We start from the raw sequence: 15,925 nt of genomic DNA on the forward strand, positions 1-15,925 counted from the left end.
TGGACTTTGAGGGCAGAATTTGGCCCCAATATACATCCATGCAAGTCCAGTTGAAGTCAGTGGGAATTATGGATTCATGTCTTAGGGCAGAATTTGTCTCTTTGTGTTGATATCCTGAAAACAGGATGCCAGCTTTGGTTGGTTTCTTGTGCACATTTGATGGTTTGCCTTGCAAATGTTTCATCATGGCTCTTGTGCTGTAACTTGGAGATGTGTGTACAAGTGATTGTGGCTTTGCAATTTTTAATTCAGCTCCTGTGGAAGTTGAGTTAAACAATTCCTCCCTGCACTTGGAAAATGAACAAAAAACTCCCACTCAAGGATCCTTTTTATGCTGCTACACTTCATAGGCTGGCTCAATAGGGAAGATTCTCACATAGCATTCTGGGCCTGATTCTAATTTCCTTCCTACTTATTTTACACCACTGATGTCACATAACTATTTAAATTAACGTTTGTTCACTGATCAATGTTCAAACACCATTAAAAAGGCATGACTCCACAGTTATATCTTGGCTTTGGGTTGGGCCAGAAAGGATGAGTATGAGACAAATAAGAAAGACATTCATTCAATCAATCAAAGAAACAAACAAAGTCTCTTAAATCAAAGCTCAGATCTTAATTATATCTGGCATGATCCTTTACCTTTAAATTCCAGCCCTTATGTACAGACCACAGCACAACTGAAGCAAAAGCAAGGCTGTGGTCTGCATGTAAGGGCTGTTGCCTGATTAAGAATCAGGGAGAGTTTGAGATGAGTTACTATAACGAACTGCTTGTGTCTGAGGTGTTCTAGTTTAGGATTTCTTAGTGTGAAAGCAACTTTCCATTATGGCTTTAGCGGATGTGAAAGGACCCGGCGCAAACAGCTATAGAAAGTGAAGAATATGTTTTGTGCTCTACCAGGTTGATGAATGGGTTGTCACTCCGAGATCTCATTCTGCACCATGGCATTACATGACAGTTGCCTTTGTTATCTGGAAGAAATATGGCTGCTATCACCGGTGAAGCACATGATGTGAGTGTCTGAGGGTTATTACTCCAGTAATGGGAGGACAAGGGTGATCATTTTGTCAGAGCCTGCAGAACTTCAGCCCCATTATGTTTGGACAAGACCTGACACTTCCCCACATGTCAGTGGATGCAATCACCTGTTAATTTATGGCTGTGGCTGTCCCTAGAAAATTTTGGGGGCCAGACCAAAGCCCATTAAAGTTAATGGGCATCTTTCCATTGATTTCCCTGGAATTTGGATCAGGTCCTTAATTCTCAGGTAAAAGAAACATTTTATAATTACAGGAATATCTCCCCCCCCCTTACACTGGCACTGAAATACCATTTTTCCTCTTGCCCAGCCCACTATATCTTGGTAAATTATGACGGGAAAGGAAGCAAGCTCTTTGCAGCTGCTGTCATCTCTCCCAGAAATTCACTTCCCCATAGCCTATAGTTGTGCAATACTATATCTTCCTCCTTTCCTAAATGTTTTGTTTAGGATCTACAGAGTCCTGGTTGTAGTTAAGACCAAATAGTTCATAATGCTACAGCAGCAGTAAGGCCAATAAAAAGGTATTCTGCAATGGTAACCTGAAGCCAAGATGCAGCTAATTTGTTTCGAAAGGATGGGACAAGTTAATTCTCCAGATTTATACACTCTGAAAGCCCCAGCACCTGTTGCAGGACTTTTAGAGTCAGAGAAGATGACACTCCAGTGACTCCTGATGTCTTTAAATACTCCCAGCAATGACAACTTGGTTGGAGAAAACAGTTGATAATGCAAACCTGTGTCTGGCATTTCAAAGCCTGTCTTCCCTTAGGGACCCAATCCTGCTGTATTTAGGCAGTCTAAGTTTCCACTTGACCCATTCCAATCAACGGGAGTTTTGCCTGGTAGTAAGATCTGATCCTTAAATTGGTTTGCATGCTCTCGCGCTCTCTCTCCTTTGAGATAACAGCTAAACCAAGGTAATAATTGCATCTGATTTGGGATTCACCTTCCAGGCCCAGATCCTTGTAGATAGGCAGTTGGACCAGAATCTTAACATACTATGCCAATCAGATTTCCTTAACTGCTGCCAGTTTCTTCTCTACCTGGCAATTTTGGCAAGAGAAAGACATCTGGATTAACCAGCAAGCTCACAAGCTCCTGATTCTTTCCATCTTGTTTTGTTTGAGGAACAAAGTCTAACTCTACATAAACTGCTCTGTTTTGATCTATAGCAGTAACTAGAGGGTATAAACTAAACTATCCCTGTCAAACTGCCGAGGTCCTGCAAGTTGCTGCTTAGTTTGCCCTAAGTATGTGGGTGACTTTGTGTGGCCCATTTCCCTCCTTCGGGGCTGATGGCAATGCCTGGCCATCCCCAGTCCTCACCCATCCAGAGTCCTCCCCCTGAGATATGTTATGTCCTACCAGTCCTACGCAGAGCAAGGCAGGGATTAGGGGTAGGGGGAAAGGCAGGCTGTCCGGAGATGGGATTTACAGAGGGATTTGCAGCTCCCCTTCCTTAAAGCAGGAGCAGCTGCAGGAGGACGGGAGGGGGAAGGTGGGCTTCCAAGACTGTGCAACTTGATCCACTTTCTTGCACTTTAAAGACATAACTGCGCGCCCGACCTTCAGCGGAGTCAAAGGTCCAGCGGGTGTTCTCCAGCGAGCAGAAGCCACCGGTCGCAATCAGCTGGTCAATGGTCATAGCTATGAGGAGTGATTTCTAAGCTGCACACCAAAGCGCTTTAGATAATTAGGTCTGCAGTGTCGTCCACGGAGTGTAGGTTATTTGTTATATTTTCATCAGAAACACACGTGTGGATAGATGGATAAATAGACAGACAGACAGATAGTTAGATTAGATAGATAGATAGATAGATAGATAGACAGATGGGAAAGTAGGTAGGTAGGTCAGACAGACAGGCAGGCAGCAATGTAGATTATAGAGAGACAAGTAAACAGGCTGGATGGGAGGGATGGATGGATGGATGGGTAGATGAGACACAGATAGGTAGATAGGCAGGCAGAGATTAGGCAAAGAGGTCAGCAGGTAGCGAGAGAGACAGGTAAACAAATAGGCGGGCAAATACATAGGATTATTTATCATTTTCTTAATCATGTTTCTTACAGGACCAACCAAGAGGCCACCCCCACTGTGCTAGGCACTTACAAACACAGTAATACACAGAATAGATCGCTCTTGTAGTATCTAAGAATTAGTTGACGGGATAATTATAATGACAAAAGCAAGAGTAACGATCTGCGACAACAAAGCTATTATCCTAGGGGCTATTAGACTAAATATTCATCTTCTAACACGCATCCTCCTTGCCCCCTCTCCCACACCCGGTGCTAAAAACAAACGCAATAATCCGCGAAAGACATTAACAGCGAGCTGACCGCCAACCGGTTCGGCTGTGTTCTTTTTGGAAGGAATGTCTCCAATCTGGTGACACTCAGGCACTCATTAACAGATGTTGCAGCTCCGGGCTGCCAGTCTCCGAGGGGGTCATTTATTGACATCCCCTGTCAGAAGTCAATAGGCTGTCATTCCGCCTTCAATCGCCCCGAACAGCTGTCTGCGCCTTTCCGCTGTCAATAGGAAAGTCCCCCAAGATTTGCCAATTGACAGCCACCAAGTCGCTACTTAGCGCTCCGATTGACAGGTGTTTCTCTCTAGAAGCAGACAACAGGTGCTTCCCTGTGTATCCTGCCAAGTGAGAGGGAACCACAGTGGAAAACAAAGCGCATTTGCTAGAGCTGATGACTGTAATTAAGGCCTGCGGAAATCCATATTGCGGGGAAGAGAAAAAAAATAAGCAGGAGAAATTATAGCCAACAAATCATCCCGTGGCAAATTGGTTTTAAAGGTGGAGACCATTTAGCCCTAATATTTCCTGATTGTTTAATAGCTGTCCTTTTAAAAGGCCGAGCTAACAAAGGGGTTTGGGGGGGGGAAGGGGACTTTTCTTTCTTTCTTTTCATTATCAGGACTCACTTTCGGTTTGCTCCCAGCGATCCTGACATAAGCTTTCTGTGTGTGGCGTCAGAAATCCCACTGTCAACAAGACTTTCCCATGGTCCTAGCAGAAGTAATGTCAGGCGAAGGGGTTATAAAACCAGTGGCCTGTCCATAATAAGGAAAGGGGCTGGGGCCTCGATCCTGCTGCCATTGGCTTTAAAGGGAATCGAATCAAGGGGATCAAGCCACCTCTGGTTTAAGTCACTTTAGAGACCATCATGGACCGGATCCAGTTCCCACTGAAGTCTAGGACCCCCTCAATGTACGTCAGTGGGAGTCGAAGGGCCCCATGAGAGAAAAAGAGTATCAAGCCAACCACAGCTGCCTTAATTAGACTCTTCAGAGGCCTGATATAAAGTCTGAGGGTTCCTGCTAGGGAGACGACTCCCAGCAATGTTTCTGTTACTAAAATCTGATCATTACAAAAAGTTCAACCGAGTTGTACTGTAGGGCAATATATGTGCTTGGTGAAATCCTGGGCAAATATCCCATGGATATTTCAGCGGAGCTAGGATTTCAGCCCTTGTCTCTTGCACCTCTTTTACCTAGGATTACAAGTGAAGGTTTTAAAGTTGGCTGGCCTGAAATGAAAATGTTCCTGTGTAACGATACGTGGTGTAAGACTGCCTGGAAAAAGAAAAACAAGCGGAAAGAGTTCGGAGCAGTGTTCTAACAGACAGGAAAACGTCTCGGCTGTTGCGTGCATCCATAAACGAGCCGCCCGTTGGTGTAGTGGACCCAAGAACACCCCGTAAAACACATCGTTTCACATCGCCTGCAAAGGAGCCCCGAGCCTTCCCCCGAGGGATCTAGACGGTCACGTGCTCCTTCTAGGTGCAGAGCCACCGCCGAGCTCGGCCAGCGGAGCTAGGCTGATTCAGGCCAGCCGACGGTGTGGCCCAGTGGCTACTGTAAAAAGGGTTTAAATGTATAGTCTAGGGGTGTCTCGTGCAGAGCGTTGTGTTTCTTATGCTCTGATTTAACTCCCCGCCACACACACACACACACACACACACACGCTGTTTTAGGGACATACCCTTCCTGCCTAAGAACCTAGGCGGCGCTTCGGTTCGGGAGTCAGCTGGCCGGGAACCAGCGTGCCGGAGCCGGTGAACACACAGCTTGGCACACGTGGTGGTGGTGGGGGGTGTTGTTACCCCTCTGCTCTGCGGCGGGTGCACTCACTGCCTGCGTGAAGGCTGCGGCAGGTGCGCCTCGTGCTTCTGCCAGCCTTGTGATGCCAGGGCCCCTCGGCCTGCCCGGCAGGGCGGGCCCGGCACCGATTATCCCCCCCGCCCGCTCCCTTAGTCGCTGGATGGGAAGCCTGGCCGGCCAGTCGGAAGCCCGTTCAGGCGCCGCCTGCTCCTCGCCGGCTTCCCTGCGGGAGGGGGATTGAAGAAAGGCAGCAAGGGCTCTACCCAGACCTAGTCACGCAACTGCCAGCCCGGCCCGGAGCGCAGTGCCTGCTCCGGGCGTAAGGAGCTCCGGCCTGCGACGTGCCGGCCGTGTAGACAGATACAAGGCTCCGGTCAGCGTGGCTCGGTCGATGGGGGTGGCGGCGGGCACGGAGAAGCCGTGTGCCTTTATCCCCCCCCCCCCCGAAATCAATAGGCTCTGTAGCCTGGGTTTAGCTCTCCCTCCAATGCATTCATCCCCCCCCCCGCTCTGTGTCTGAATTCCCCCCTCTTCTCTCCCCCTGTGTGGTTGCCCTTTGCCCATTACTGTTTGCCGCTGCTGCCACTGCTGCCCGCGGGCTGGACTGGCTGCCCCTGCCGCTTCTCTCTCCGGTTCCCGTTAGACGCGGCCCGGATTGCGGAGAGCTCCCAGCTCAGGCAGGCCCGGAACACGTTTACAGGCGAACTCGGGAGCGTGCGGCGTGCTCGGGAATCGGCTATTTGGGGTCACCCGTGTGTCGGGGGATGCGGATCGTGGAGCCGAGACGGGGGCGAATGAGGTCTGGTCTATCCCAGTTAAAAGCAGAAGGTAACTGGCTGGGGTGGACTACCTCCCACGGACGATTTGATCGTAACTTCTGTTCTCAGAGCTGGAGATGGGAGACGGAATAGGCTGGAAAACAACCTGGATCAAGATATTTAGTATCTAATGGATGCACGAGCTGACCACCACAATCTCCGTGCTTGTTTTGCAGCTGCTAATATTCCTTTAAGGTTTTAATTTTTCAGTTAGCGGTCTTGAGAAAAGTACCCCTGCAGGTTAATTCTTTGATCTTTTCAGGTTGCTCTAGGAATGCACTTCCAATTTTTCTTTTATATTCCAATTAAGTGGCAAGGTGTAGAGATTTGTTTAGCAGAGTGTCAATTTCAGATCATTATCTTTAGGGGGATCTATAGAAAAATTTCTGAATAAATTGAATGATCTTCCTAGTCTTACTTTCTAATCAATTAAAATGTTTAATTCAAAATAAAATTGGAAAGTCTGGCCAGGAAATTATTAAAAATGCGTTCTTCTGAAAGTTACATTGTAGTTAACTCCATTTTTGAACTTCTCAAGCCGTGATTATTCAGAAAGGAACGTTTTAACTTTGATCTAATACGTGGGCTTTAAACAATATCAGAGCTGCTGTCTTAACAGGAAAATTGGATATTATCTGTGTCATTGTACTGCTCCAGGGAAAGTGTAGGATAAGGCATATATATGCACATAATGACATTTTGTGGGTTAAGTATAGGCCATTTACAGGCTTCTTTTGTACGTACTTCATTTATTTTATACTGTTTTTGTTTGGAGGGTTAACAGTTATTTTGGCACCAATTAGAAGCACAAAAATTGTGTTATAAAAAGTTAACACTGCCCTGAAAATCCCCTTCCAGCGCTCTATGCTTGATTTGACTTTTCAAAGCTAACTGTTCTGTTCTTTGCACCAGTTTTATGGCTGCGAAATGGGATTTAAAAGTGTCCATTCAGAAATTGTTCTGATTTACTGACTGCACTGACTGCATCATATGCACATCCAGCTGGTTTACTTTGTTAAAGAAGACCATGTAGGGCATGACTTTAGTTTGCATTGACGTGTTGCATGTGAACTGTGGGGATGAAAGTATTAGAGTTCCCCCTTGCCCTTCCTAAGGGAAATAAAACTTCGCAAAACTTTGGCGTTTCATTGTGTCGCTGCTAAATGGCATCCCTGGAGCGCTGGGCCCCATTAAAATCGAAGATAAAGATCCCATGGGCTCCAAGATCAGGCCCTCTGTGGGATCTGGGAGTTGGGAGGGTAGGTGGTACTAACCCAAGCTGCAGCCTCCTGGTTTGTGACACCTGGTGTGTGTGTGCAGGAGCTCCCAGGACGGACAACGCTAACCTTGCATAGGAAGACTTGATCTTGCAGTCCTTACTCAGGCAAAACTCCCGCTGCCTCCTTGAGAGATTTGCCTGGGTTAAGATCTCGGATCGGGCCCATGAGGACTAATGCAGTTGTATCAACTACATTGGATGACTTAAAACACAGGGAGGGGGGAAGAGAAGAAACTAAACGACTCTGCCTGACAAAACAGCTGGCACTAGCCTTTCCCCACGCGATGGGCATTGATTGCAAGTTATAAACACAACTGAAGCATCCGGCAGCGAGGGGGGGGGGAGGAGGAGAGTGAGATACACTTTCCTGAATCGACTGCACAAAAATCCCTATAAACAACAGACAGGAGAACACTCCTCCCGGGGGCACACTTACACTGCGAGGAGCTTTGTGTTTACTTTATTTGCATGAGCATTTGTGAGCGGCTTAAAGCCGCAGCATTCAGAGCACACCTGTTGTTCAGAAGGGACACAAATGAATCTGAAACAGCCTGCCATGGAAAGCACAGACTAATTTTGTAGAGGGATGTGTAGTGTGCGCGTGTGTTGTACGTATGGAGGCATATATCATACGTGGGTGTGTATGTATACACACACACGTATATACATTCATACACCACACACATATCTATATGCATATATACGTGCGTTGTGTATACACACGTCTCTATTGTACATACACTATATATATGCTTACAAAGACACACGTACATACGATTGATATTTTATGGTAATACCTAGCTATACTTCCTATGGAAGTATGTATGCCTGAACACATATGTATCATGCCATATTCCTGACACCGAACTCTCATTAAGTTTGGGCTCCTGCATTATTTCACACTGATATCCCCGAGGAAAGAGTGCAGGATCGGGCTTATTTATATCTCTATCTACACACAAACGCACACATATTCTTTCCCCCTGCCCGACAGCAGCTTCAGTGCTTTGCAAACACAGTGCTTTCTTTTTATAGCTTGGTTTATGCTAAGCGCTTTGCCGATAGGAGAATTCCAGGTCTACAACAGCTGGATGTTTTTATTTGCTTTTCGTAACTGAAGTGGGAAGCTTTAAATAAGCGCTTAATAATGCATGAGGCCATATCTTAGTATCAGCCACGGCTTCCGTGAACGGGCATGATCGGTCAATAGCGTGCCCTTGTCAGGAGCGTGCCAGACGAAGAATGGCTCGGAGGAGAAGTATGGCGTAAAACTTTGAACTTGTTTACGGGCAGACCCATGCCAAACGAGGCGGTAAGGTATATGTCTCCCGGAAATGACAGCTGGGCGTTGCCTGAAGGGAAACCCGCTAGTCTCAGGTTTCCTACGGTTGACTCCAGTGCGCATTGTCATTCATCGGTCAGCGGGGTCCCTGGAATGGCAGGGCCGCCCAGAGAGACAGCTAACAAATGCCTCCTGCATAGAGGGAGCAGAGCAAGGACGTGCCCAGGAGCGGTCCTAAATGCTGCGCTGGGGGCCATGACTGCCTGCGTGGGATGCGTGCGTGTGTGTCTCTCTGTAGGGACATACACTGAATAATGCATTGCACTGCCAGGTGGATCTGTGGCACAGAGCCCCCCCCCCCACACACACACACACTCCCATTCAGCCCCCACTCCCCAGCCCCAGCCAGCTCGGGAGAGCATTGATCGCCAGAGTGGAAGCGCTCCCTTGAGTCCCTAATGCACATTGGCCAAGCCACGCGGGACCCCTCCTCTCCCGCGGGTCTCCAGGACTCATTTTGTGGCTGGTGATTCAAATCAGAGCCGGCATCTTTACGGGGAAGGGGCTGTAGATGAATCTCCCCCTCCATCGCCCCCCGTGGAAGCAACCCATTTCCGCCGCCGCCTCTCCGGGGAGCCCATTTTGCTGTCCCCGTTATGAATTATTTGCAGCCTTTGCCCTTGGATAGGAATCAGCCCGGTGGTGCGTAAAGAGCCGCTGGCGCAGCCGGCCCTCTGGTGCGATCCGCACCGCCCTCTCCCCCCAGTGCCCGTGGGTGCAGCTTCCCCTCCGCCCTTCGCCTCTTCCTCACGGGGACACGCGAGGCTCCCTCATCCCAGCTGGAGCCAGCCAAGCGGCGGATGGAGGCAGAGCCTCCTTTCGGCTCCAGGCATGCATCTAGCAGTGAGATCACCCGTGTTATAAATATCTCCGCGCCAGCGCTTCCCTCGGCTCTCCCTCGCTCGCTGCAGCGAGGGGGCTATGCCTTCCGAGCGCCGCTCGCCGGCCGTGCCACATCTCACACGCGCGCCCGCGGCCCGGGTGCAGAGGGAGCAGGAGCCTCGCAAGATGCGCCGGGAACCCTCCTCGCTGGAAGAATGAGCGTGTCCTTCTGCTGCCTCCTCGTCCTCAGCCACCTGAGCCTCGTCGTCGCCCGGCCGCAGAAGGAGCAATTGCCCCCCGAAGCGCAGCGTGGAGAGGCTGCCAGCGCCAGCGGCGCTCGCAACACCTCCTCCGCTTCATCACTTTCCTCCCATTCCTCCTCCTCCTCCTCCTCCTTGGGAGCGACGGGAAGCGGACCGGAGAGAAGCAGTTTCCAGTGGAGCCCATCGGGGCGCAGGACTGGCAGCCTTTATTGCAGGGTAGGCATTGGCTTCCACTTGCAGATCCACCCGGATGGCAAAGTCAACGGCTCCCATGAAGCGAATCTCTTAAGTAAGTTGTGTTCTCTACCCTGTGGCGGCCGCTTTGCTCCAGGGGAACAGAGAGAGCCAGGGGGAGCAAGGAAACCCTTCCCGGAGACTTGGGCTTGGATGGAATTCCCTCCCCATATCTGTAGCTATGAGTGGTCTGGGCTAGCTGGGAGCAGAGGCCATCTTCTGCCTTTATGGCCTCCGAAAGATTAGCACCGAAGTGGTTAAAGAGTGACCTGAGCAACGCAACTGGAGAGAACAAATTTAAACATGCCAGATTGTCTTTTCCCCCGAGTTGGGGTTTTTCTTTTCTGTCCTCGTTTGATCCCGGGATAGAAATTAAACAAAACCAAAACAAATCTGTGTCAAATAAATGGTAATTAGACGGAGATGTAAACACATCACTAGTTGATGAGAAAAATACCAGCAATGACTGTAATCTAAAACAGGTTGAACGTTCGAAATAATAATTATGATGCGAGTATGCTAGAGAGAAACTCGTGCAATACCTCGTAATCGCAGTAGAGTGTGTGAGTGTGTTATGCGGTGAGGTAAGAGAAGTTCAGAAAAAGCCCAGGCGATAGAGAGAAGCAAAAACTTTCTTTTGAACTACTGGGGCATAGTGTTCATAACTCTATTGGCATGCAATAAAGCTTGTATGTCACATTGCAAAATAGGCAGAACTATAAGTACTATTTTAAAAAACAATATAATTGATTTCACCCTAATTTCTCACACCCAAAGAGCCCCAGTACATTGTCCCAGAAGGACAAGCTCATTAATATATACTGAGAGTAAAAGCACAGGATCTGACCCGGCAACTAGCCTTGAACAAGTAACACGGTTTTGATTTCTCTGTTTCACTATACTTAACGTTTTTACATTCCTTGTGTCACCCTAGTGTGCTTCATTTAATTCTTTTTTACTCATTAATAATGGATTTGCTGCATAGAGAGAGGCCAGATCCAATTCCCCCTGAAATCACTGAGATATTCCTCTGACTGTACTATGAGATGGATTGCGCCCTAGCCCATTTGCCTTTGTGGGACAGAATTTATTCATATGGCCAACCAATACACCTTATTTTGCTGTTGTTGCTAGCTGAAATGTATATGTATGTTTTATAAGTGCAAACGTTAATTCCATAGCTCCATCTAATCTATCTATTTTGATACAGATATACTTTATATATCTAATCTATATCTAATTTAATTTATATCCATATAGTCTATACCCCTAGGCTATATCTCATTTATATGCACATAGTGTATATCTAATCTACTTTATATCCATATACACTATGTGGATTTAAATGAGATATAGTTTATGGGTATGGACTACATGGATATAAATGAGATCAAATATATATTTGTGGCTATAAATAGCTATAGACTATGTGTGTATACATAAAATGTTCTCTGGTCTGTCTGTTATACAGAAGGTCAGACTAGATTATCACAATAGTCCCTGCGGGCCTTGGAATCTGTTAGTATAGACTAAGCAGGTATAATTTCGATATAGACTATATGGGAATAGACTATATGGCTGTACATTATCTTAGATGTTGACTATGTGACCATAAAAAACTATAGACAATGTGGATATGAATTAGATCTAGACTATGGGAATAGGTTATATGGCTACATTAGCTCTAGACTATGTGGATATAGATTATATAAATTGGACTAGACTCTAGGGATTTAGTGTAACTTTGCCTTGGTAACTGGAATACAGTCTGTATGTCCTGTTCGTTCAGGCAATCTGCTCTCCGATTTGATTGCTCCCCCAAAGGGCAGTGAGTCGCAGAGTGGTAGGGGCAATCCTAGTCATTGCAGCTACTCTGCGAGCAGCAGGGGCAGCAAGATGCAATGACCCAGAGCTGAGGCAGTGCAGCAAGAGGAGAGAACTGGGTGGGCAGCCCGGTGCCTCTGTGAACAATGCTGCATTACTGCTTGGTAATGTGAGAGCTCAGACCCTGCTGTGGGCTTCTTGTCAGAAAGCAGCCAGTGAATAGGAGCCCCAGCCTCCTCCTGCTTAAGCCCTCTTTGGTTTCAGCTGGGGAAGGATCAGGCCCGGGGCCCATGAGTGGAGAGAGCCTGTGATCGCTGGGCAAGGAAGCACTCTGAGTTTGGGGCGGTTGAAGCTGACACGGCTGGGCTCCAAACAGGTGCAGCCCTTGCAGGAAGCCAGGGGTTCAAAGTCCATCTGTCTCCCAGTGACCTACTGCAGCTTTGTTTTGGTTCAAGACTCTTCCAAATTTAGCGACGCCTCTGGCTTCTGGGCTGGAATGGGGGGACCCGGGCTGATGGGTGGCCTACAGGACTGGGGGGAAAGGGAGTGCCCCTCCCTTCAAACACACACATGCCCAGCTCTGGGCCCCTCCAGGTATTCTTTACCTCTGCTACCTGTTCCCCTTCCCCCTGGGACTCTTGGGCTCCTGGTAGCCCAGAAATCCCTATGAAGAGAGAGTCCAGAGTTTTAGATGTAAGTCAGTGCTTCCAGAGGGAGCAAAAGGCTCTAGCAATGCAAGTTTAAGAGGAGGAGGAGCAGGCCCTGGGGAAAAAGGGTGCATAATTGGAGGGAGTCCTGCAGCACAGCTGTAAACTCACAGGCCAAGGCTAAGCCCATTACCAGCCAGTTGAAGTAAGGGGGTGTGCACAGAGCTGTCAGCTGGCCCCGAATTTGACCCACAAAGAAAGAAATTACCTAGGACTACCAGGTAGGATTTTCAGAATAGCTCAGTGTTGGCCTAACTGCTTCCATTGAAATCACTGGAGAAACATCCCTTGACTTTAATGGGAGTAGAGTTAAGGCATGATGGAATGCTTTTGAAAACGCCACCCATGGGAGTTAACTTATTTCCTAATAATGCAATGTTTTCACCTATTGTCCAGGTATAAATAATACTCCACTGTCTTGTTTTAAAATCTGTCACACACTGGGGATTCCATCACTTCTTCTGAGACTTTCCTATAGTCTAATAGATCTTATTGTCAGCATTTCATCTATTAATATGCTATTACTCTTTCTCAATTTTTCAGTCTCTTGATTTCATTCTATGTCTCTCTCCCACTGATTGCCTATTTTGGGTTATTTTCCCTCAGCTGTAACAGTTTACCTTTTTCCCAGATGAATCTTTTTATGTCTCTTGGTATTATTTCCTGTCTTTATTGGTGTTCATGGTTTCACCCAATTCATCTATTATTTTCATAAGCCTGCTGTTTGTTCCTTCATCCATATCATTAATAAAAAAATTAGATAAGATACAACCTAGTAATACCTAGCACATGTATAGATAGTACTTTGAAAATGTAAAGGGCTATCAGGTATTCAAAAAGGCCGTTCTTTTTTTTTTTTTTTTTAATATGACTATGTACAAATATTACCTTCTTACTCAACAGATCTGCTCTCCTCCTGTGTTCAGCGTCATAACAAATTACTGCTCAACAAAAATAAGTGTGTACTCCTTGTTAGCCTTGGACAGCAAATACAGCTAAAACAGAGTGAATTGTGTTCTATTTTTATAAGTGCCTCAGGATCAGAATTGTGTTCTAGGTTCCAATCAGTTACATCTATGCAACCTGAGTGAAAGCAATAGGGTTACATATATGTCACCAGAGGCAGAACTGGAAGACAACATGGTTGCAGGTATTCTGCGAGCAGAATTTTACTGCCAGAACCTCTGTTACAGATGATTGTGCACAAGAGGGAAAGAAACCAATTTGATTTTTGGTTACCATGATACATCTACAGGTCTTGCAGTAAGAAAAAACATCATTTTAATTATAAACCACACACTTTTGATATGGAAACAACTAAGAGACAATGAACTTGGAACCTTCCAATGTCATCTTTATAGTGACTTTTCAGAGTGAACCCCATTTCAACTAATTAATCCTCAGAACCAGTTGTGTGATGCAGTAAATATTAGTCACATTTTAGATATGAGAAAATTGGGGTAGAAAGTTTAATAGCTGACCAGCTGCAACTTCAGTTGACGACAGTGGCAACTGTGAGTGCTCAGCACCTCTACAAGCATGAGATTTTCAAAAGCGCTCTGCACTGGCTTTACTCTGCTCCCATTGAAGTAAAGGAAAATTGAACACTTTTAACATCACACCTCAATGACTTGCCCACACCTAAATAACAAGTCAGTGGCAGTCACTATAAGAATTTAGGGAGTTCCTGACATTTAGTTCCATGCTCAAACCACTAGATAATACTGCCATTTAAGGCCTGAAAAGTTGCTTACCTTTTTGTCCTGACTTTCATACCTTCCTACTTTTAACTCTGTCATGCTTTCCTTTTTTGTGTGTTGTATTGTTTGAGTGAAGCAATAAGATACTTTTGTTTAAATCTAAATCTCAGGAGAAATGCTAGTCTCCTCATCTCATCTCCTCCTGGAGAAGGGCACAGAAGCTCCTGTCTTACTATCATTGGCTTGGACTACTGTTCAGATCTTACTATTACGGTGCAAATGTCCTGTTATTGGAAATCAAAATGGCAGAAAGAGCTGGTGTTGCTTTAAAAAGAACATTAAGAACATGGGGTGTGGTTCTGTATCACCTCTGGATGTGGAGTTCTGCTCACAGAGCATTTACAGAATCTGGCCCATAGTCAATAATTTAGGCCCTAATCATGCAATCAGGCACAGGGGTCCACTTGAGCATAGCTCCTTGCATCACATTCTATCCACATTCATTGTAATTCTTCCTAAAAGAAAGGATCATTTTGAAATCTGTGTTGAATGCGTTGAATGTGTTGAAATCTCATATTCTGTCTTTAACCCATCACGATTTTTTATAGTTTCTGCACCTTACAGAGGGCTCCATTTGGCCATCTTGTAGGCTCATTCATGTAACCTAAAAGGTTGCACACATGACCAGGAAAGCCAAACTTATACTAGATTCTGTCCCTTTAATCTTTTTCAGGCACTGGTGTGCAGCTCTGCCTGTGGGTGAGGTTGTTAGATCTCTGCTTCAACTCAGAGTTTACAGCTAATGCACCTGCTGAGGAGACAGTGTTGGGCGTTCCAAAGGAGATGGGTGGGACAATGGGGCATCTGAACCCATTGATACCCAGAATCAGTGGGGAAGGAAGCACTCAGCCAGCAGAGGAGCTATCCATCCATTATCTTGTCCAACCTTCCTATCCTTCTGGGAACATAGGTACTTCAGGAGTCAAGCTGTCATTGGCTGTCCTGCCTACACTTGCCCTAAATTGCCAAGAGGGGTGCAGGTGCAGACTGGAAATGAATGCTGCAAGAATCAGTATTAATTCCATGTGGATATCTACATGGATAACCAGCTACTTCTTAGTACTCTCCTAAACATGTTTCTCCTCCTCCCCTTCTCTTGATTCACAAAGCTGCTTCCCCAGGCTCTTATCTGTCATCACCCACTTTTGCTCTGCATCCCCTCCTCCTGCACAGGTGGAAAAGGGGTACCAGCATCAGTGTTTGACCCATACATACATATACAACCCAGTTACAGCCCCTGCAGTACATTTTAGACTGATGCTTAGACAAATGGAATCTCTAATTTTTTTCACTGGACTTAACATACCAGCTGCAAATAGTATTATCTGGAGTTCAGCTTTGTTTGTTCTGATGCTTCTTATCTAGACAGGATCATTTTTACAATGGCTTCATTAAGATTTGGAACATGTTCTCTTGTTCTGTACCCATAACTGAAGCTTCATCACACAAATTGCAAAATAGGAGAGCACCTGAGATACTCATGGCCAAAGTGATATTTTGGGTGACTGAAGGTCATCATCAGAATTCATCAGGAAAGTTCCAAGATCCAGTATGCTTTCCTGAAACATCATGGAGAGATGTGAAAAGAAGGTGGTGAATTTCAGAGGCATTACACAGATAAGGTTATTCACACAAAAAGTAAAAGTCCGTAGACTTGCCAAATAACTATGAAGCAGATAACACCCCGAGGATCCATGAGCAGAGGAGGGCC

At 46.4% G+C, this 15,925-nt stretch overlaps 1 protein-coding gene across 1 annotated transcript in view; it reads left to right on the forward strand.

The window, feature by feature from the left end:
• Positions 1-9,641: 9,641 nt before the first annotated feature.
• The window catches only part of FGF5 (fibroblast growth factor 5), a 28,956-nt gene continuing 22,672 nt past the window's right edge, over positions 9,642-15,925 (forward strand). Inside the window, exon 1 of the mRNA XM_067557384.1 lies at positions 9,642-9,978. Within this exon, the coding sequence (XP_067413485.1) occupies positions 9,642-9,978 (337 nt within the window). The remainder of the gene's footprint in view (positions 9,979-15,925) is intronic.

Source organism: Emydura macquarii, unplaced genomic scaffold, assembly GCF_026122565.2.
Source record: "Emydura macquarii macquarii isolate MOO-44397 ecotype Brisbane River unplaced genomic scaffold, CSIRO-AGI_Emac_v2 contig_1790, whole genome shotgun sequence".
Taxonomy (NCBI): domain Eukaryota; kingdom Metazoa; phylum Chordata; order Testudines; family Chelidae; genus Emydura; species Emydura macquarii.